This window comes from Ornithorhynchus anatinus, chromosome 2, assembly GCF_004115215.2.
Source record: "Ornithorhynchus anatinus isolate Pmale09 chromosome 2, mOrnAna1.pri.v4, whole genome shotgun sequence".
In the NCBI taxonomy this organism is placed as follows: domain Eukaryota; kingdom Metazoa; phylum Chordata; class Mammalia; order Monotremata; family Ornithorhynchidae; genus Ornithorhynchus; species Ornithorhynchus anatinus.
In genome coordinates, this window is record NC_041729.1 from 27,760,638 (window position 1) to 27,782,481 (window position 21,844).

Consider the following 21,844-nt stretch of genomic DNA (forward strand, 5'->3'; position numbering starts at 1 on the left):
CTCCCTTCTGTAGCCGTGACTGGTAGAGTACTGGCAACTTTCTAGGTGCGATTCTGAGAGGGGTTACCTCCTCGTATCAGCTAGATAATTGCTCTCCCTCACTTCAAAGCCTTATTGAAGGCACATCTCCAAGAAGCCATCCCTAAGGCCTCCTCTCCTCCCACTCCCTTCTGCGTTGTCCTGACTTACTCCCTTCATTCATCCTCCCTCCCATCCCAAAAGCACATTTGTATATATCTATAATTTATTAATTTATGAATATTAATTATAATTGTGGTATTTGTTAAGTGCTTACTATGTGCAAAGCACTGTTCTAAGCGCTGGGGGATACAAGGTGATCAGGTTGTCCCTCGTGAGGTTCACAGTTTTAATCCCCATTTGACAGATGAGGTAATTGAGGCACAGAGAAGTTAAGTGACTTGCCCAGGGTCACACAGCTGACTGGCGGCGGAGCCAGGATTAGAACCCTTGACCTTATGTATACCCCCCCCAGATGGTGAGCTTATTTTGGGCAGGGAATATGTCTGTTGTTATACTGTACTCTCCCAAGCACTTAATACAGTGTTTTGTACACAGTAGGTACTCAATAAATATGATTGAAGGAATAAATGAATGAATGAGCCAAATATTAGATGTTGGGTAATCTTGAGATGAAGGCAAATCCCAACTATGAGTAAATGTTAAGTCCCTCACAGATGAAGAGACCTGAGGCAAACCGCTTTGAAGTTTAGGCAACTTGGAAGAGGCTCTCAGACTCAATGAACTAGTCACTTCATTCCTCTCAAATTAACCTACTCTTTGGGCCTTAGTGTCATCTTTCCCATCCGCCGACCTCCTCCTCACACCCTTCCTTCTCCACGGATTTCCCTTTCCCTTCATATCTGGTAGACCTTTGCTATACTTATCGTCAAGGCTCTTGTGAAATTACATCTCCTTCAGGAGGCTTTCCCTTGTTAATCTCTCATCTCCCCACCATATTTTGACCCTTATTGCCATTTCAGCACTCCTGAGTCACCGAAGCACCCGATACCCTTCTCCCCAAACCTTCCTCCGCGTGAACCCAAGCAGTACCATTTATGAACATTCCTTTGCGCTTCCTCTGTGCATTATTTCAGTGTCTGAGTCCTTCATCCAATTATAAATTTCCTGAGGGCCAGAGTCATGTCTGCTATTTCGGTCCTACTCTCTCAAATGATTAGTACAGTCTCTGCACAAAGTACTCAGTAAATAGCATTGATTGATATTGGCAAACTTGGTTGTTAGCAGTATGAGTCCTCTTCTCAGTTTTGCCTTGGACTTGCTCTGTGACTTGGAACAAGTCACTTAGTTTTTCTTTGCTTAAATCTCCTCAAATGGAAAAGCAAAACACAGGTCTACTTGAGAGTTATTAATTTGAGTGACTTGTTAATTTTGGTTAATGGATATGAGTTTAGCAATTGTAGCATAAGTGAGACTGATTATTTTTGTTATGTGTTTAGTTGGTCCTGTAGAAATGATTTCTTGGCTGAAATAAATGTGATTTATGGGAAAAATCATGCTTGCCACCTTATACCCCATACCCAGGCTTTTGGTCACTTTAAAATTAGCTGCATACTCAGGCTGAAGATGCATAGGACAAAGCAAAATTAGTTGGAAAAACAATTATTAAATCCATAGGTTTGTGTACAGCGCTTTGTTTTCAGCACATTTGTTTTCAACCCATCAAAATGGGAATGTGTTGGTAGTACCCTATGTGTCATTAACACAAAATCAATCAGTGATATTTATTTAGCCCTTATTGTATGCAGAACACTGTATTAGCTGGTCGGGAGAGTACAATACTACAGAGTTGATAGACACGTTACCTGCCCATCAGGAGCTTACAATCTAGAGCGGGAGACAGACATTAAAATAAATTACGAATACGTACATAAGTGCTGAGGAGTGAGCATGGGGTGAATAAAATTAAGTGTTCAAGGGGGACACAGAAGGGAGAGGGAGTAGAGGAGATGACGGCTTAGTTGGGAAAAGTCTCTTGGATGAGATGTGACTTTAATACGCTTTGAAGGTGCAGAGAGTGTTGACTTGTCGTATATGAATGGGGAGGGAGTTCCAGGCCAGAGGGAGGACTTGGGTCAGTGGTGAGATAGATGAGATGGAGGTACAGAGGCATTAAAGGAGTGAAGCGAGTGGGTGGGGCATTAGTGGAAAATCAGTGAGGTAAGGTGGGAGAGGGACCAGTTGATTGAGTGCTTTAAATCCGATGGTAAGGAGTTTCTGTTTCATGTGGCGATAGATGTGCACCCCTGGATATTCTTGAGAAATGGGGAAACGTAGACTGAATTTTATATATATCGGACAGCAGAGCAAAGTATGGACTGGAGTGGGGAGAGACAGGAGGCAGGGAGGGAGCGAGGAGGCCGATGCAGTAGTTGAGGTGGGATATTAGGAGTAGTAGTCAAGTGCTTGGATCAGCTTAGTAGCAGTTTGGAGGGAGTGGAAAGTGTGGATTTTAACGATGCTGGGAAGTAAAACCAACAGGATTTGGTGACAGATGAATGTGTGGGTTGAATGAGATGTCGAGGGTAATGCCAAGGTTATGGGCTTGTGAGACAGGGAGGATAGTGGTATAGCCTACGGTGATGAGGCAGGGGAGGACAGTGTTTGGATGAGAAGATGAGTAGTTCTGTTTTGGACATTTTTAGTTTGAGGTGGTGTCAGGATGTCCAAGTGGAGACGTGATGACGGCAGAAAGAGGGGCGAGACTGCAGAGAGGGGGAGAGGTCAGGGCTGGAGCTGAAAAAACAATAGGTGGTTTTCATTAATCACAATATTTTGGAGCATCTGCTACTGAAAAAGCACTGTCCTAGGCATATAAGGAATATATGGAAGTTTTAACCTCGGCCCCTGCCCTTGGAAAGTTTACAGTTAATGAGATAAGCACACATAAGAAAACAAGTATTCAGTTGTTAATAATAGGGAAGTATAGATTAAAAAAAATAAATTGAATAAATTAAGGGAGACTGAAGGAATGGAAGGACTGGTCAGCCAGAAAATATCCTCTGAAAGACTAGCTCAAAGTTTTGAAGCTGTCAAGGGAAGTGTTTTGAGGAACTTTGGAGGTTTTTAAGGGGGAAAGTAATATTGTCTATCAATAATTAAAAATATGGTATTAAGCAAAAGATTGTGCTACAAGCTGAAAAAACGATAAGCAGATCAGACACTGTCCCTATCGCAAACGGGCCTCACAATCTCTTGCCTTGGTTTCTTCATCTGAAAAACAGAGATTAGTGATTTAACCAAGATCACATAGCAGGTCAGTCATAGAACTTTGACTAGAATCTGGACACCTGACAACCTCCCCTACACATTTCACTCTCTCATGCACTGCTCTGCGGGATAGGTTTACAGTCAGAATTGCCTCAAACTAAACTCCTCATCTTCCTCCTAAACCTTTTCTCCTTCCTAAATTTACACCCCTGTCAACAACCAGAATCCTTCCTAACCCAGGAGGTTGCAACCTCGATGTGCGTGGCATATAAGAAGCGCTTAGCAAATACCATCATAATTATTAGCTTTAATGGCAATAGTCATAATGGTATTAAGCATTTACAATGTGCAGAGCATGGTACTGAGTGATGGGAAAAAATGCACGGGGAGAATTAGATGCAATCCTTGACCCTCAAGAGACTTAATTGAAGAGTATAACTGGGAGAGGGTACTGGAGACACACATAAGGAGCGATGAAATAAAACAATTAACATAAAGGTCAAGAACCAATAGAAAGAAAAACTCCTTTTTTCCATCTTCCTCCCTCAATGTGCCCATCATTAAATCCTACCAGTTTTTATTTCTCTGTAATATGTCATGAATTGATACCATCACCTTCTGTTTGGGTTATTGAAGCAATCATGAGAAGCAATATTGCCTAGTGGGTAGAACATGGGCCCAGGTCCTGTAATCCCAGCTTCCATTCATTCATTCAGTCGTATTTATTGAGCACTTACTGTGTGCAGAGCACTGTACTAAGCTCTTGGAATGTACAATTTGGCAACAGAGACAATCCCTGCCCAACAATGGGCTCACAGTCTAAATGGGGGGAGACAGCAAAACAAAACAAGTAGTCAGGCATCAATACCATCAAAATGCATCAATGGAATCACAGCTATATACACATCATTAATAAAATAGAGTAATAAATAATATATACAAATATATACAAGTGCTGTGGGGAGGGGAAGGGGGTAGAGCAGAGGGAGGGAGGAGGGGGAATGGGGAGGGGAGGAGGGGCAGAGGGAAAGGGACGGCTCAGTCTGGGAAGGCCTCCTGGAGGAGGTGAGCTCTTCCACCACTTGTCTGCTGTGTGATGTTGGACAAGTCACTTGACTTCTTCTTGCCTCAGCTCTCTCATCTGTAAAACGGGCATTAAGGACTGTGAGCCCCATGTGCGACATGGACTGTGTCCAACCTGATTAGCTTGTACCTACCCCAGCATTTGGTATAGTGTCTGGCACATAGTGAGCACTTCCCAAATGCCATAAGGAAAAAAACCCCTTCTTACTGGTCTCCCCCAACCAAGTCCTCCCTTCTTCACTTCCTCCAGGGCACCTGTCATTATGCTTTCAGAAGATTTTGAGGGAAGAAGGGGCTCTGGAATGGAAGGAAAGTCACTGAGACTTGCAGCCACTTATCATTCCCTGCCGGCCACCCCATTCAGCCCTATTCCTGCACCTTTGGGAACCATTTTAGAGTAGATTTGAATTATCTCCAGATTCAGCTTGGTTTCCCTTGGATTCTTCTGGTCGAGGGTGATTGAAGGCTGACCACATGCCTGGGGACTGAGCTGAACCCAAATGGGCCGTGGCAGGGGAGAAATGTGGTGGTGGGGGAATGACCTCTCATCTCACGGAATTTTCTTCTGGGATGCCTATCCCACTACAGTAATGGTTTTGGTTTTTGCCATCCGTGGTTCTGAGAGGGAGACCCTTGTCTTCTCCTGTGCTGTCGAGTGGTCTCCGACCCATAGCGACGTCATTGACACATCTCTCCCAGAATGTCCCATCTCCATCTGCAATCGTTCTGATAGTGGATCCATAGAGTACAACGTGGCTCAGGGGAAAGAGCCCGGGCTTGGGAGTCCGAGGTCATGGGTTCGAATCCCAGCTCCACCGCTTACCAGCTGTGTGACTTTGGGCAAGTCACTTAACTTCTTTGGGCCTCAGTTACCTCATCTGTAAAATGGGGATGAAGACTGTGAGCCTCATGTGGGACAACCTGATTACACTGTATTTACTCCAGCGCTTAGAACGTAGTAAGCGCTTAACAAATACCAACATTATTATCCAGCGCTTAGAACAATGCTCTGCACATAGTAAGCACTTAACAAATACCAACATTATTATAGAGTATTCTCGGTAAAAATATGGAGGTGGTTTACCCTTGCCTGTTTCCGCCCAGTAAACTTGAGTCTCCGCCCTCGACTCTCTCGACAGGTGAATTTTGACTTGTAGCAGATTGCCTTCCTCTCGCTAGCCACTGGCCCAAGCTAGGAATGGAATGGAAATGCCTTTGCTTGACTTTCCGTCCTGTAGTCGAGACTGGTAGAGTACTGGAAACTCTCCAGGTGCAACCCTGAGAGATGAGACATTTAGCTAGAGAAATTCAATACAGGAGGAAAGTAGAAAAAGTTGAGACTATCCAATTACCTCTCTACCAGTCACTTGCTTCAGAAAGTTTATTGGAACTGTGTTAGGTTAAGTTTATGGAGACTAGGTGAATAGTAAATGGAAAGATTGAGAGGAATGACTAAGGAAAATAAAGATAAGGGGATGGAGTAAGGCATAAGGCCTAATTACTAAAAAATGGAGAGAGATGCAAAATCAGGATCAGGCTCCTGGTATTTTTGCTTCTAGCAGAAATGTGCCTGCTTCCCCCAAGAAATTGGACCAGAATTTTGGGCCTCTGCCAGGATCCCAGGCCATGGTACCATCTGCAAGGGATAAATAAATCAAAATATCATCAGAAGATAAGTATGTGCCATCTGCTGCCCTGTCAGTCGACCTGGAAAAGCCCTACAGAGAATTCCAGGAAATATTTGCCAATGCCTCCATCACCATCACAAATGCCAAAAAGGGAATGGGTGGAGCAGCTATGAATAGGCTTCATTTCTTCGCCCCCGTCCCTTCCACACACCTTTGCATTAGAAAGAATATTGATCATTTTGCTCGGGCTAAGTAAAGCAATTTAAAGCAGTATCTATTGGAAACATTTAAGGCTTCAATTCTTCTAGCTCCTTCCACTGTACAGCTAGTCTTGTCTGACGGCATGATGGTGCTATTTCCTACTAATACATATATCTAAAGATTTTCCTTGACCATCCAGACCTGAAACCTGTCACTGAATTATGCTTCCTAAGGCCATTAATGAAGTAGGAATCCTAATAAAAAAAGCCAGGATGTTCTTGGGGTTACTGAGAGAGTGAAATCAGTTTGGTAAGAACTTTGAGACCAAATTGGGGGCTTACATAGCAATAACTGTGTTTAATCTTCTAAATGGCTGTAAGACCTGGACTAAACTCAGACAGTACAATGTAGCTTCATAAATAATTGCATCAGTGTCACTTATGAGCAGTGTTTTAACACTGATGGCAAGAGTTGGATTTGGAATATATAAGAAACAGAGTCTGTCTAGTAATACTGAGATGGTGACCCTTTTTTAAAGTAAGTGATTTTTTCAAAGTGTGGTCTAATGGTTAGAATACGAGCCTGGTACTCAGAAGGATCTTGTCAGCTTTGTGACCTTTAGCAAGTCACTTCACTTCTCTGTGTTTCAGTTCCCTCATCTATAAAATGGGAATTAGGACTATGAGCCTATGTCCAACTGGATTAGTTTGTGTCTACCCCTGCTCTTAGTACAATGCCTGGAACATAGTAAGTACTTAACAAATACCATTAAGAAACAAAACAAAATGAAACAGAAATACGGTTACGATGATTTGAAATTGAAGCTCTCTAAGCAGGGAGGCTAGAACAAATAGTTCAAATAGTATAAATCTAAGTGAAGTCTTACCTCAGGTGAAATGACCTGGCCATAGACTATTGGAATGACAAAAACAGCAGATAGAGCAGCCTAATATGTATTAGTTTCCTCAAGAAACTCCAGTGGTCGTCCATCGACCTCCACTTCAAACAAAAACTCCTCACCATTGGCTTCAGAGCACTCAATCACCTCGCCCCCTCCTATCTCACCTCACTACTCTCCTACTATAACCCAGCCTGCTCACTTTGCTCCTCTAATGCTAACCTTTTCACCGTATCTCTATCTCATCTGTCTCGCCGCTGACCCCTTCCCCACATCCTGCCTCTGTCCTGAAATGCCCTCCCTCCAAAGACTTATTGAATGAATGAGTGATGACATTTGTTAAGCACTTACCATGTGCAAAGCACTGTTCTAAGCACTGGAGAGGATACAAGGTGATCAGGTTGTCCCACATGGGGCTCACAGTCTTAATCCCTATTTTACAGATGAGGTAACTGAGGCACAGAGAAGTTAAGTGACTTGTCCAAAGTCACACAGCTGACAAGTGGCTGAGCCGGGATTTGAACCCATGACTTCTGACTCCCAAGCCCGGGCTTTTTCCACTGAGCCACGCTTATTGGAGGCACATCTCCTCCAAGAGGCCTTCCCTAACTAAGCCCTCCTTTTCCTCTTTTCCCTCTCCCTTCTGCGTCGCCCTGACTTGCCCTTTTATTCATCCCGCAGCCAGACCCACAGCATTATGTGCAGTATCTGCAATTTATTTTCATTAATGCCTGTCTCCTCCTCTAGACTGTAAGCTCATTGTGGGCAGGGAATGTGTCTGTTGTTATATCGTACTCTCCGAAACATTTAGTACAGTCCTCTGCATATAGTAAGTGCTCAATAAATATGATTAAATGAATAAGGATGGGGTGGCTTTCTGTAAGCGGAGGCTTCAGGATGATCTCAATTCTTAGAGGCTGAAATGGAAACTGGGGCAGGGGTTTCAAGTAACAAAGGCAACAGCACAGGAAAGGATAATCTTTGTGTGAACATTGTGGACGTGACTGTTGATTATTCTTTTTCCATCATACCCACACAGTGGATAAAGTTCACAATTACTAGCATCCCTTTCACAGAAGGTTAACGGTGAGGAAACAGAAACTGCTCTTCTAGGCACAATGCCCTATCTCCCTTATTGTAGTTTTCATTGTCCTCTCGTTTATTGTTCCTGGATTTCTACTATCATCTATGAACCTCTTGAGATAGACGGGACCATGTCTAATTTTCACCTGTGTAATTTTTCCCCGTGCTTAGTTCAATGTTCTTTATGAAGTAGGTGCTACTTCAACAAAAAAAGAATATAGCTACATATACAGCCATCCCCATTAAAATGTTCTTTTTTAAGTCTTTTCCAGTATTCTCTGACTAATCTCTAATCTCCTCATTCTATTTCCACTCCTGTTTGTGTTGCCTTTGCACTTGTTCTCTAAGCAATTTGATACCTCACCCTCACAGCTCTAGTATATACTCTGATCCTTTCCCTACCTCCACTTTATTTTAATGTTTATCTTCCCAAATAGATGGTAAACTTCTTGAAGTCAGTGACTGTACATATCAGTTCTATTATTGTACTCTCCCAAGTGCGTAACACAGTGCTCTGCACACAGTTAAGTGCTCAGTACATACCACTGATTGCTTTATTCACTGAATTTTAAGGGCTCTGTGCTCGCTTACCTTTTGATAACCCTACAGAGCTAAGGACTTTCCTCTGAAAAATTTCTATTGACTTGAATAGAGGGTTCACGTGTGCCTAAAATTCTAAAAATCTTTCATTTTGGGGACATTTAAATTGCTATCTGATCATGCAACTGCTGTGTTTTTTTATCACTAAAATATATTTATATAATTCTGATCATGTTTTTGGATCTTGGAAACACATTAATATACTTTGTGTCATTTAAGGAGAACTGGCAGGAATTGGAGACAGAATGGGAGCCAAGGATAACTCTAAAATTGCAAGTATGGAATCAGGGAGGCTAGAACCCCTATGGGAAACTATACCTGTGGAAGCTATGCTATATTTTAAAAACCAATTAACAGTGTTAACTTGAGGGTTTTGATGGGGGTTTGCATGTGTGTGTGTTCCATACACACACAGATTTATATACATATATTGATATATATTGGCTTGTCGAAGGATGCGACTCCGTATTGGTTTTTCATAGTACTTTGAGTGTTCCAGAAGAGCCTCACGAACTAGTACTCCATCCAGATACCTTGGAGTCCAGAGCTACGCCACATTCAAAAGATTATTTCGGGAGAGAAATAGAGTTCAATAGTTTATTTTCTCTTCTCTAAAATAGGGTACAGCCAGAATGCCGGAGGTAACTTTATTTTAAAATGTTTTCTGCTCTTCTAATGAAATCAGTAGAAAGCCACAGTTTGCCCTGGGCATTTCACTCTGCGCAGAGTCTGGAGGTAGTTGGGAAGTGCCATCTCTAGCATAACCTGGGCTGTGGCCTCCTTCTCTGAACATGATCAATTCCACTGATGCTTTTTTTCCCCCCAAGTTCTTTAGTTGTATTTTTAAACCAGCATGACATAAAGTGCCTTTCTGGGCCAATAGGGCAGGAAGGTCTTGAGCGTGGCAGGATGTGGCCTCCACATATTTAGGATGTTAGGATGGTGATGGTGGCTGAAACTGTGACTGTTGTGACTCGGAGCCTCGGGGAGCCTGAAACTCCACCCCTCTAGCCACAGTGCTGGATTTCTCTCTTACTTTTGTTTTTTTGTGTTTCTTTGTCCTCACCTTCCCCCTCCCCTCTCCGTTTTATTGTTTCATTTTTCCTTATGTATCTGTTGCAAGTCCTCTATGCCTGTTTTAGCTTCAGATAGTGAGCCCCTTGGAAGCCAGGAATTGTGCCTAATTCTAACGTGTGTGTTTTTCCCAGGGTTTAATAGAATGTTTTGTGCACAGTAGGCGCTTAATAAGTACTATTCCTTCCACCTTGCATCCAGGAGCTTAAGACAGTTTTTGCACTTGTAGTACACATTCTCCCAAACGCTTAAAGAGAAGCTCATGTAGACCAGCAAAGAAAGGTCAAAACACACACACACACTCTCCTTCAGTGCTTCTGGTTGCACTTCACTGCTTCTCTTCTACATATGGCGGGTTTGTTGGGTGAATGGTACCTCGCCCTAAAACGACCTTTAAAAGCCCGATTTTTTGATCTGTACTGTTCAGATGCTTTTTGATGATAATCTAAAACTTTCTTAGCTTGCCTGCCCACCATTAGGGTAATGCCAGAGAACAGTGAGATAGGGAAAGTGATTTAGATGTTTGGCTTTGTTTTATCCTTCTATTAGGACAGATATCTGGGGCTGAATGAGAAGGGAGAAGAGGGAAGACAGTAGTTGCCACTAATAGTTTTAGAATCCTCTATTGTAGCCCCTGGGGAAAAAACGGAAATGGGTTGGTGGTGAAAATTAGGACCACTGAGACCACGTGACTTCTGCTTTCAATGTGATTTTCTTTCTATACCTTTATTTGGATAGTAGGGACCTGGTGGGATCCTAAAGAAGAGAGATGTGCATGGGTAGTGCTCAGCCTGTGGGCTCTAAAGGAACCGAGTTTGTGGGCCGGGTTGAGCTGAACCCAGGCGGGCTCAGTCCAGGGTAGGATAACAGCAAGAGAAGACTGCAGGAGAGCAAAAGAAATGTGGATGGTGCTCCTCTCTCATGCTGCTGGGGAGCACTGGGCCAGTATTTAATCAATCAGTAGTATTTTTTGAGTGCTTACTATGTGCATTAAGGGGCTTGGGAGATTACAATAGAACAGAGTAGATACATTTTCTGTCCACCGACCTTCATATGACAGAGCTCACAGTCTAAAGGTTTAGACGGACAGTAAAATAAATTGTGGATAAGTTCATAAGTGATGTGGGGCTGAGGGGGGTGGTGAATATCAAGTGCTTCAAGGGTACAGATCCAAGTGCGTAAACAACACAGAAGGGAAAAAGAGTAGGGGAAATGAGGGTTTATTTGGGGAAGGCCTCTTGGAGATGTGATTTTTAGTAAGGCTTTGAAGGTAGCAAGAATAGTTTTCTGTCATATGAAGGTCGGGGGAATTCCAGGCCAGAGGGAAGACTTGGGCAAGGGGTCTGGTGGTGATGAACAAGATTGAGATGCAGCGAGTAGGTTGGCGTTGGAGGAGTGAAGCGAGCAGGCTGGGCTGTCGTAGGAAATCAGCGAAGTAAGATAGGAGGGGACCAGCTGATGGAATGCTTTAAAGCAGAAGCAGGAGAAGATCATCTGGATGTGTCCTGAGGGTTTAGATGGGTGTGACTGAATGTGTATGAAGGCGAATTATTTTCTTGTGAGAGCAAAATATGTGTGTGCTTTTGTGTATATGTAAACGTGTGGGTTTGTTGAAAGTGTGAGAAAGCAAGAGTGTTAAAAGTGAGAGTGAATGCGAGCAAGCCAGCAGAAGTGAATGCCTGAGAGATGTCATTCACCCTTTTTCTTTCTCACCTTTTTCAAACCCTTCATTCTGCAGCCTCCTTCCCCTGGACCCTCATCCTTGTCCTCATTGAAGGCCCACCCACTAACACAGTAGATGCGAAACACTGACAGAGAAAATTCTATTCAGCAATTTAATTTCCTTTTATTCTATTTTGTAACAATATACTGGGTTGTTAATGATTTTTTCAGAGTTTTTTTTGTTACTCTGTGGCTTTTCAAAAGTGTGGCGTGCATATCAACATTTACTCACATGAGCTGTCCATTCATAGGAAAGTGTTTAGGAAACCGGATTTAAAGGGATGGTATCTCTTTCATAAGTCAACTCACATCGCTCCTCATATTTTAAGCTTATTTTCTGTCTTCTTATCTCAAGAATTTCCTTTTTTTAGACAGTCTTAAGTAAAGGGGCTCATCTGAAAGCAGCATTTGGAACCCATCACTCCTCCAAAATCTCCAATGGCTAAAGGGTTTTGTTTGCCTAAAATAAAATCTCCTTAGGCTCTCCTTTTGATGCTTTCCTTTTACCTCTCTATTCTCTTTTCCTCCACCCTTCATCTAGCACTCTTCTCTCCTTTCCCAGCTACTCTTCTAACCGAGCCTTGCTCGTGACTCCCCCATCTCGTACCCCTTGCTCACGCCTTACTCCCAGTATGGAATCCCCTTCTCCCTCCCAACTGCCAGATGATGTCTCTTCCCATCTTCACAGCCCACCTGAAAGGCCACCTCCTTCAAGGGGCATTTCTTGATAAATCCCTCACTTTCCTGGTCATATAGCCCCTTCCAGGTATATCTGGGGTCTATTCCCAGAAGCCTCATTTCTGCAGTGTCTGTTCCAGAAGTATTGTTAAAGCCACTGTTAAGCTCAGTGTAAGTGCCGTTCCATAGAGGGTGTATTTCTAAGACTCCTAAGTCGCCCTCAATTCTCCTAAATATTCACATGAATATCTGCTTCTTTCTTTAACCACATATTTTTGAGCTTCTCAATTGGATCTACTCTTTCGTTCTTTTATCTCCTGTATATTCTCCTCCTCCATTAGACAGTAAATGTCTTGAGACCACGACCTACTGGAGTCTTTTTCTTCTAATGAATGTTCCCAGGCACCCGGCTCAGTACCGCACACACAGCAGGTGCTCAATACATGCAGTTCTTGAGGACGAATTCGGGGGCCTTTCTCCTTGGGCCAGATGAGCAGTTAGAATCCCCAAATATAGCCTGCATCGAGCTCGGCAGCGGAGTTGCCGGCCTGCCCGAATCTTACCCGGGAACAAGCTTTAAGATGCTCTGGCTGTGCAGGCAAGCGGGAAATTGCAAGACTGATGTAATGGTTTGGTGAGGATTAAAAAAGTGCAAAATGATAAACAAAATATGCTATGACTGCCTTTGAAATACCCAGAATCAGCTTCAGCTAAAAGAGGCTACCGGAATTCATTTTTTCAATCTGTTTTTCTGTGAACGTGCATGGGTGCGTGCTCACCCCTATCCACTCGCACACACACACACACCTACCTTTCTTGATCAGATGGGACCTGAAGCTATAAACCTCAGAGTAAAATTCCAGGAACCTGTCATGCATGGTGAGTTGGATCATAGATGAATGTGACCCCTTCAGAGTGTATCTGGGTTCTATTCCCGGAAGCCTCATTTCTGCAAAGTGTCTGTGCCAGAAGCGTTTTCCTTTTGTCACAATATTGATAAGGCCACTGACAAGCTCAATATAAGAGCTGTTCCACGGAGGGTGTATTTCTAAGTCCCGACTTAGTTCAGTTAGGCAATGCAGCGGCCCAAAAAGGACCGACAGTTATGGAGGAGGTCAGTTACTTTCGTCTCTGCTTCTCCAGAAGCTGAAAATGAAATAATTTAACCGCTGAAGTATTGTCCAATTGGGGTGGAGGGGAAATGACTCTTTGTTTTGCTTTGAAATCAGAAATATATGTGTATTTTTACTCACCATATTCGATTTATATATTCAGCAGAACATTCAATTACTTATTCAGTGGTCTTGTGCTGATATGTTTGTTGGGGCAGCGTACCCTCATCGATCAATCAATGGCATTTATTGATTTCCTTCTATTACTTGTTCCCTGCCCACCAGGAGCTTATTGATTACCTACTATTAGGCATTGAATACCTAAATGGTATTTAGAGAAGGAGCGTGGCTTAGTGGAAAGAGCAAGGGCTTGGGAGTCAGAGGTTCTAATCCCAGCCCCACCACCTGTCTTCTCTGTGGCCTTGGGCAAACCGCTTAACTTCTCTGTGTCTCAGTTACCTCATCTGTAAAATGGGGATTAAAACTGTAAGCCCCACATGGGACAACCTGACTACCTTGTATCTAACCCAGTGCTTGGAACAGTTGTTGGCACATATTGATTCTATTTATTGCCACTGTTCTTGTCTGTCCGTCTCCCCCGATTAGACTGTAAGCCTGTCAAAGGGCAGGGACTGTCTCTATCTGTTACCAATTTGTACATTCCAAGCGCTTAGTACAGTGCTCTGCACATAGTAAGCGCTCAATAAATACTATTGAATGAACATAGTAAGTGCTTAACAAATGCCATAATTGTTATTTATTGAGTGCTTAGTATGTGCAGAGCACTATACTAAGCACTAGGGAGAATACAATACAACAGAATTAGCCCTCATGGAAAGAGGACTGGGATCAGGAGATCTGGGTTATAGTCCAAGCTCTGTCACTTGCCTGCTGAGGACTTTGGTGAACTTGGCATTTCTATATGCCTCAGGTCCTTCATTCTGTAAAATGGGGATGAAATGCCTATTTAATAATAATAAAAATAATTATTTTTGTGAGATTTGTTCTAAGTCCTGGGATAGATACAAGGTGATTCATTCATTCAGTTGTATTTATTGAGCGCTTACTGTGTGCAGAGTCCCTGTGCAGTCTTATTCTCCATTTTACAGATGAGGGAACTGAGGCACAGAGAAATGAAAGGGCTTGCCCAAGGTGATCCAGCAGACATGTGACAGAGCCGAAATTAGAATCCACATCCTCTGACTCCCAGGCCCGTGCTCTTTCCTCTAGCCCACACTCTTAGATGGGGAGCCCCATGTGGGACAGGGACTGTGACCTGATTACCACATATCTCTATCTCATTGCTTAGCACAGTGCTCGGCACATAGTAAGCTCTTAATAAAGACCATTACTTTTTCCCCAGTATTATACTTGTTCTCCGTGCTTTCATTATCTTTAATTAATTTTCATCTCTCTCCCCATTATAATGCCAACTCAATTGGTAGTATTTATTGAACCCCTCTAGTGTACAGACCACCATACTAGGTGCTTAAAGTTAATTGACATGATCCCTGCCCTCAACATATACTTATAAATTTAAATTTATAATCCAGCAGAGGAGAGAGACACTAAAATATTTTACAGATAGGAAGAAGAGGGGAAAAAGGGGATGTGTGTAAGAGTTAGTATTTTTAGGTGAACTTGATGCTCTCTCTGGTTCTATAGCATTTGGATATCAGGTAATCAGTGCTATTTAATGAGTGCTTATTGTGTCTAACCACTCTACCAAGTGCTTGGGAAATTAAGTACAATAGAGTTAGTAGACCCGATCCCTTGCCCACAAGGAGCTGATGATCTACAGGAAGGAGGTTACAAGTCTACGGTGATAGAGGATAAAACACTTTTCTTTATTTCAAGTGTGGAAGTTAGGGATTTTAATTACAGGTCCTGGGTGCTGTGCCTTTTTTCATAGTAAATGGACTAGACTTCACACTGGCATTTACCTGCTTTATAGGAGAGGCTGGGAGCAAGGGAGGAAGGGGAAAAGCAATTGAGTTGACAGATAGCCCACTCTCACAAAAATAGGTCACAACTCCTGCCTTTGGACTTTTGGCCCAAGACTAACGTGCTTAAGAGGGATATTTATCGATTGGATTGACAATAAATACTTGAATGGTGCTTTAAAGTGTAATACGTCTTCTGTAAGCCTGGTTCAAGTGATTACCTTCCGCCGTTCGGTGAATCAAAGTGAGCAAGGATTAACATTTTGGACCTGTATCCTGACCTGAGTTACAGGTGTGCATTAACCTCCTTGCTTCTGACAAGCTGAGGGCCAGTGGATTTCAGCATAGGAACTGCCAAAAGGCACGGTATTTGTAGACCAGTCATTGATAAGCAGGCAGAAGATATCTACAGACATCTCATACAATACTGCATCGAATAGATAGGTTCCCAACAGTCACCTGTGGGGCCAAATCAAGAAGAATTTTGGCTTAGCTGTCCAGGTGACCCGGCTCAAGACACTGTCCAACCCCCTGTCTCCAACAGTCCACGACTACCCTTGAAGATCGCTTGAGAGGCTTGTGATTTGGAGAAAATGCCCCATGTTCGTGATTTAGTTTGGACTTACAAAGATCATGGGTAGAGCCGCACTCTCAGCAATAGTTGACCTATTTACGCGCATTCAAAGTCAGGCTGATTACCTTTCTAGAAAAAATTCTGGTCTGAGACCAGCCAGCCCTCTCAGCAGGATACTGAGGTGGTGGAAATCCTTTATGAAAACTAATTTGATATTGCACCTGGGCCTCTGCTGTGTGAGGCAGCAGCCTTCTGGAATGCTCTAATAATAATAGTAATAATCGTGATCATATTTAAGTCCTCACTATTCATCAAGCACTGTCCTAAGGGCTGGGGTAGATACAAAATAGTCAGGTGAGACGCAGTCCCTGTCCCTCACAGGACTCACTGCCCTGTATACATTTTGTTTGCTTCACCTCAGTCAAAACCCAGATCAGAAAGCAAAAGGCACGGAACACTCAGAGTGTCCGTTGACTTCTCATTTCTGTGAGAAGCTTTCTATAACTCAGATCCCTTTAAGGGTATCAACATCAGGAAAAGAAACATTTATCCAAAGGGGAACCTGTGCAGCAGGGAGCTTTTGTGGCTTAATTTTTGAACAAATATGGTAATGCTAGGCCTGGGGGGTGGCCTCTAGGTCATTTCTAATGCCATTTGTGATGCCTCCAAGGGAAGGCTTGTATTTGGCTGAGAGAGGTAATGTAAGGAATGAGGGTGTGGAAGTAGGCTGAGCTACATTCCACAGAAATTCATCATCTGATCTGCAGTCAACTGCAAAATGCTTGTTATTGCTTTCAAAAAACTTAGGGAAATATCTTTTTGGATGATTTTTGGATTCCACCGGACCTATAGTTATCTAAAAACAGGCGGCAGACCACAGCATTCTTATCTGTCCCTTTCTCTCCATCCATGCTTGGTCCAGGCACTTGTCTCATCCCTGCTTGCCTACTCCTTCAGCCTCTTTCCTGATCACCCTCCTCATGAAGCAGAAACTCTTGACGCTTTTTAAGGCTCTCCATCAACTCTCTCTCCCACCTACTTCTCCAATCACTTCTCCCATTATACCCCAGCTTGCACTCTTAATCCCTCTCAAGATCACCTACTCACTGGGCCCCGTTCTCATCTCTCCTGTCACCAGTCTCTTGATTGTATATTTCTCCCTGCCTGGGACTTCTTTCCCCTTCGTAACCAACAAATCACAGCTCTCTCCAGCGTGGCTCAGTGGAAAGAGCCTGGGCTTCGGAGTCAGAGGACATGGGTTCGAATCCCGGCTCCGCCACTTGTCAGGTGTGTGACTGTGGGCAAGTCACTTCACTTCTCTGTGCCTCAGTTACCTCATCTGTAAAATGGGGATTAACTGTGAGCCTCACGTGGGACAACCTGATGACCCTGTATCTACCCCAGCGCTTAGAACACTGCTCTTCACATAGTAAGCGCTTAACAAATACCAATATTATTATTATTATTTAAAGCCCTGCAAAGCCCCTCGGAAATTTTCCCCAATTAATTTATAATTTCCCCAATTGATAGTCTTCCTACTGCCTCTTCAGCATTTCTGCACATCTTAAGCACTTACAAACTCACAATCCCACAGTAGTGTATATAGCTATATAAGTATAACTTGTTTTCTATTATTATTGTTATTAGTAATAATAATAATGCTATGTACTGTACTAAGTGCTGGGGTGGATTCACACAAATCGAGTTGGACACAGTCCCTGTCACACATGGGACTCTCAGTTTTACAAATGAGGTAACTGAGGCACAGTGAAGTGATTTGCCCAAGGTCACACAGCAGACAGAGCGAGGATTAGAACCCACGACCTCCTGACTCCCAGACCCGTGATGTATCCACTATGCCCTATTTGTAGTTTAAGTATCTCCCCTGCTAGATTATAATAAACTTCTTGTAGGCAGGACTCTGCACCAGGCTTCGGTTGTTTCCAGAGGCACGTTGAATGGGTGGGTTTATTTCATGTTTATCCTGGAGTTCTTGTCTACTCCTAGGGAGTCCCTCTAGACCGTAAGCTCGTTTTGGGCAGAGAACGTGTCTATCCACTCTCTCTCCCAAGCACTTAGTACAGTACTCTGCAAACAGTAAGTGCTCAATAAATGCCAATGTTTGATTGAGTTGCAGAGCTCTCTAATAATGGCTTTTCAGAACTAGAGGAAATGGACCATTTTGCTGGGGGACCTACATGTTATTCTCTGGGTGGGCACGATCCCCATAATCCTCTTGGTATCAGAGGCAAATGACCATGGGAAGAGGCAAAAGTCTGTAGTTCAACTGTATCTTGCCAATCTGAAAATAATCCTTTTCTTTTCAAAGGTGAAAAATGCCGAAGTTTTATTGACCTGGCTCCAGCATCTGAGAAAGGTAAGAGTTGGCTGAACCCAGTCACTGAAAACATTCCTCTTTCTCCTCCTTAGTCTGCTATTCTCGGTTCAGTTTCTCTAGAGCCCTGCCATGCTACATATCGCTCCATTCCAGTTTCATCACACAAGGCGCACAAATTACTCAAAGCTGTCAATTATAAAAATGTTCATGGAGACTCTGTGAATCGGAAGATGTAAACAAAGTTTGCAGCACCCTTATCGTACAGGATAACCTTCCCTTATATGAGGAGGGTGGACCTAGACTAGAATGAAAGTGAAAGAACTAGACCCAGCCAGGAGGGTGAACCTAGACTAGAATGAAAGTGAGAGAACTAGACCCAGCCAGGAGCAAGAACCTACAGTCACGCATTTATTTGGTAATAATAACAATAATAATAATAATAATTATGGTACTTGCTGAACACTCTAAAAGCTGGGGTAGATACAAGTTAATTAAGTTGGAAACACTCCCTGTCCCCTATGGGGCTCACACTCTTAATCCCCATTTTACAGATGAAGTAACTGAGGCCCAGAGAAGTTAAGTGACTTGCCCAAGATCGCAGAGCAGGCATGTGGCAGAGTTGAGGTTAGAATCCAGGTCTTTCTGACTCCCAGGCCCATGCTCTATCCACTAAGCCACGCTGCTTCGAAGTGAAGTGATTTGCCCCAGGTCACACAGTGGACGAGTGGCAGAGTGGGATTAGAACCCAGGTCCTTCTGACTCTCAGGCCTGTGCTCTATCTGTTAACCCATTCACAGGTGAGGCTGGGGACCTACGTGCTCTTTCATGAGCAGGAGCACCCCTTCACGGCTGAGGCGGAGAGGCCAGGTGAGATTAGGAACCAGTCAGGGCTGCCATCCTGACCCAAAACCTTTGGGGAACAAAGGAAAAGCGGAGGCAAAACTAGTGGCTGAAGCGCCAATGAAACCGATGCCCTTGTACTTCAGTCTTTGACAGTCATGTCTAAAAATGCAAGAACAGTTGGAAGCTCAATTGTATTGACGAAAAGCAGGCTAATGTTAGGGGCGGTGGTTGTTAGAATTAGCTGTATCTAGTATTTCAGGCATTTTCCTCGAGATAGGTGACGTAGGTTCTGTCTCAAGGCATCAACAAGGAACACTGAACTGGAAATGAATTCATGGTGGAAAAATAAATGTAGATGCATTGAATTTGAGGGTCTTAAGCCAGTGTTTTGGTGCTTTGCAGACTGATTCCCGCCTCCTGTATCTCTCCTTTTTCAAATTAGTACTTCACTTATCTCAATCATTTTTTCCTAAAAAAAAATCAGGCCATATCTCCCCAACTCCTCAAAAACCTCCAATGGTTGCCCATCCACCTCCACATCAAGCAGAAACTCCTTACCTTTTCCACATCGTGTGTGACTCTTAGTCAAAATAGTTCTAGCCCACATCCATGGCTGAACTCACTATTTACCTTTCATCGTTAAGAAAACCGGCCATTTATCCTTAGTCTATTTTCTACATGAACGAATATTTCCTCCAAACCTAATGATTTCTCATTTTTTTTCCAAGTCTTTGGTGTGGGACCTTATTAAAGGCCTTTGGAAAATCTGAATATATTTCCACTGGGTCCCCTCTATCCACATGCATATTTATCCCTTCACAGAACACAGCAGATTAGTAAAGCATGATTTCCTCTTACAGAAAGCTTGTTGTCTTTCCCCCAGCAGGTTATGGTTGCCTAAGTACTTAGTGATCCTAGACCTGATGATAGCCTGCCAATTTTCAGGACAGAAGTGAGAGTCGCCAGTCTCTAATTCCCAGAATTGGAGGGATATTGAGGAAAGTTAGTTTTAATTTGTGGAGTGGCCCTCACTTGCTGATTGACTTGGAGCATTTACTTTCCTTTCTGCTCCCCAGTGAATTCTCCGAGCATTGGTATTACTGAGGCTTGAGTCCTTAATCCTAACAGAGTGATTTCCAGGTGTTCTAGCTAATTCAGCTGTAGTCATATAAAGAGTGTGTGAGGGATGTATTGAGAGAAGCACATATTTGTATATGATTTTTACTGCGATGCAAAATTGTTTTATGTTGAAATGAACAGAAATGACCTCTTTTTCCTATCCCCATTCCCCAGTCTCCCCTCCCTGTTTCCTTTCCTTCCTGCTCTCTGGGGTCCTCTCCCTAATGCCCAAAGCCCAGTTCATTTTTAAGGATTTCACAGCACTTGGTAAAGATCGTTTCTCCATCTTCAAAGCATTGTTAAGGTCACATCTCCTCCAAGAGGTCTTCCCCGATGAAGCTCTTTTTATTCCTGGCTGGCTCTCCCTTCTTGTGTCGGCTGTGCACTTGGATCAGTGATCTTTGGACATTTGATATTCATTGCACCCCCCAACCCCACAACACTTATGTACATATATCTTTATATATTATGCATTTTTATATTAATGCCTGTCTTCCCCTCAAGACTGAAAGCTAGTTGTAGGCTGGGAACATGTCCACTAGTCAGGTGTATTGTACTCTCTCAAGTGCTTTCTACAGTGCTGTGCACCTAGAAAGCACTCAATAAATGCCACTGATTAAAAGAGGTTTTCCATCTCATTTTACAAATGGAACAACCGGAATACTCCAAGAGGGGTCAAAGATGCAACAGAACCAGCTTTAGGACCCAGGTTTCCTGATATCCAACTTTTCGTAGCTCCAGATTTGCTGCCAAAATGAGCATCCGTTTGGAAATCGGCGCTCAACAGAGTAACAGATCTGAACCAGTTAAAAATGAACACAAAGTCTATTTGCTAGTTGAAGATCATCCTGCCAACAGAAATTCAGGCCGGCACAACTGCGATTTGATTTTGTTGCATCCGCTTGTTATAAAGATGGTAGTTTCTGGCTGCTCTTGGTTTGAGATGTTGATTTACTCCCACGAGGCCTGGTTCCCTCTTGTTTTCACCATAGTTAGGGAGGGATACTGCCCCTTGGCCTTCCCTCACCTCTTTCAGAGGGAACTGGGAACTCTTTCTGCCTCCAACCTGTTATTTTTCTGAAACAATTTCCAAAACTTGTATGTTTCATTTGTTTAATATTTCAGAAATGTGTAATGATGTGATGGGATCTGCTGCCACAAACTCGATTCATGCGTTAGTCATTTCTCACTTCAATTCCTATAATAGTCTCTCGCCGGTTCCCTTACTCCTTCCAGTCTCGGCCCGAAATCGATTTACAATTCCGCTGCTCACTTAATTTATTTAGTACATTTTATTGATTTATGTCATAGAACCAAAATGTGACTAGATCCGAACATGCTCAGTAGAAAAAAAGTGAAAGAAAACCAACTATCAAAGCAACCAAATCTCAGCTCTCCCGCAGTTAAGTGGAAGGGATTCCTACTAAGCCCAGAGGGCAGGGCACATGCAAACATGGGTATCAGACCTGGAGGAACATACCCAGCAACTGCTGAAAGGGAGATGGAAATGGGGCAATCGTAGAAACCAACCGTTGACAAAAGAAGTACTCAAATGATACAGTGAAGCCAGATGGCAAACAACCCGGCAGAGTTTTGGGGAGTCGGAAGCAACTACAGAAAATAGGTCAGCCTGGTGTGCAGGAATTAGAAATGGGGTAACTGTCTCCAAGCAGAGGCTTTTGAAAGTCTGTGACCCCAA

The 21,844-nt window shown here is 43.2% G+C and overlaps 1 protein-coding gene across 6 annotated transcripts in view; it reads left to right on the forward strand.

Moving 5' to 3' along the window:
• GSG1L (GSG1 like) overlaps nucleotides 1–21,844 on the forward strand; it is a 249,653-nt gene that overhangs the window by 39,232 nt on the left and 188,577 nt on the right. For all 6 annotated transcript variants that reach the window (XM_029057523.2, XM_029057526.2, XM_029057527.2 and 3 more), the window contains exon 2: nucleotides 18,175–18,222. In XM_029057523.2, the coding sequence (XP_028913356.1) occupies nucleotides 18,175–18,222 (48 nt within the window). The remainder of the gene's footprint in view (nucleotides 1–18,174; nucleotides 18,223–21,844) is intronic.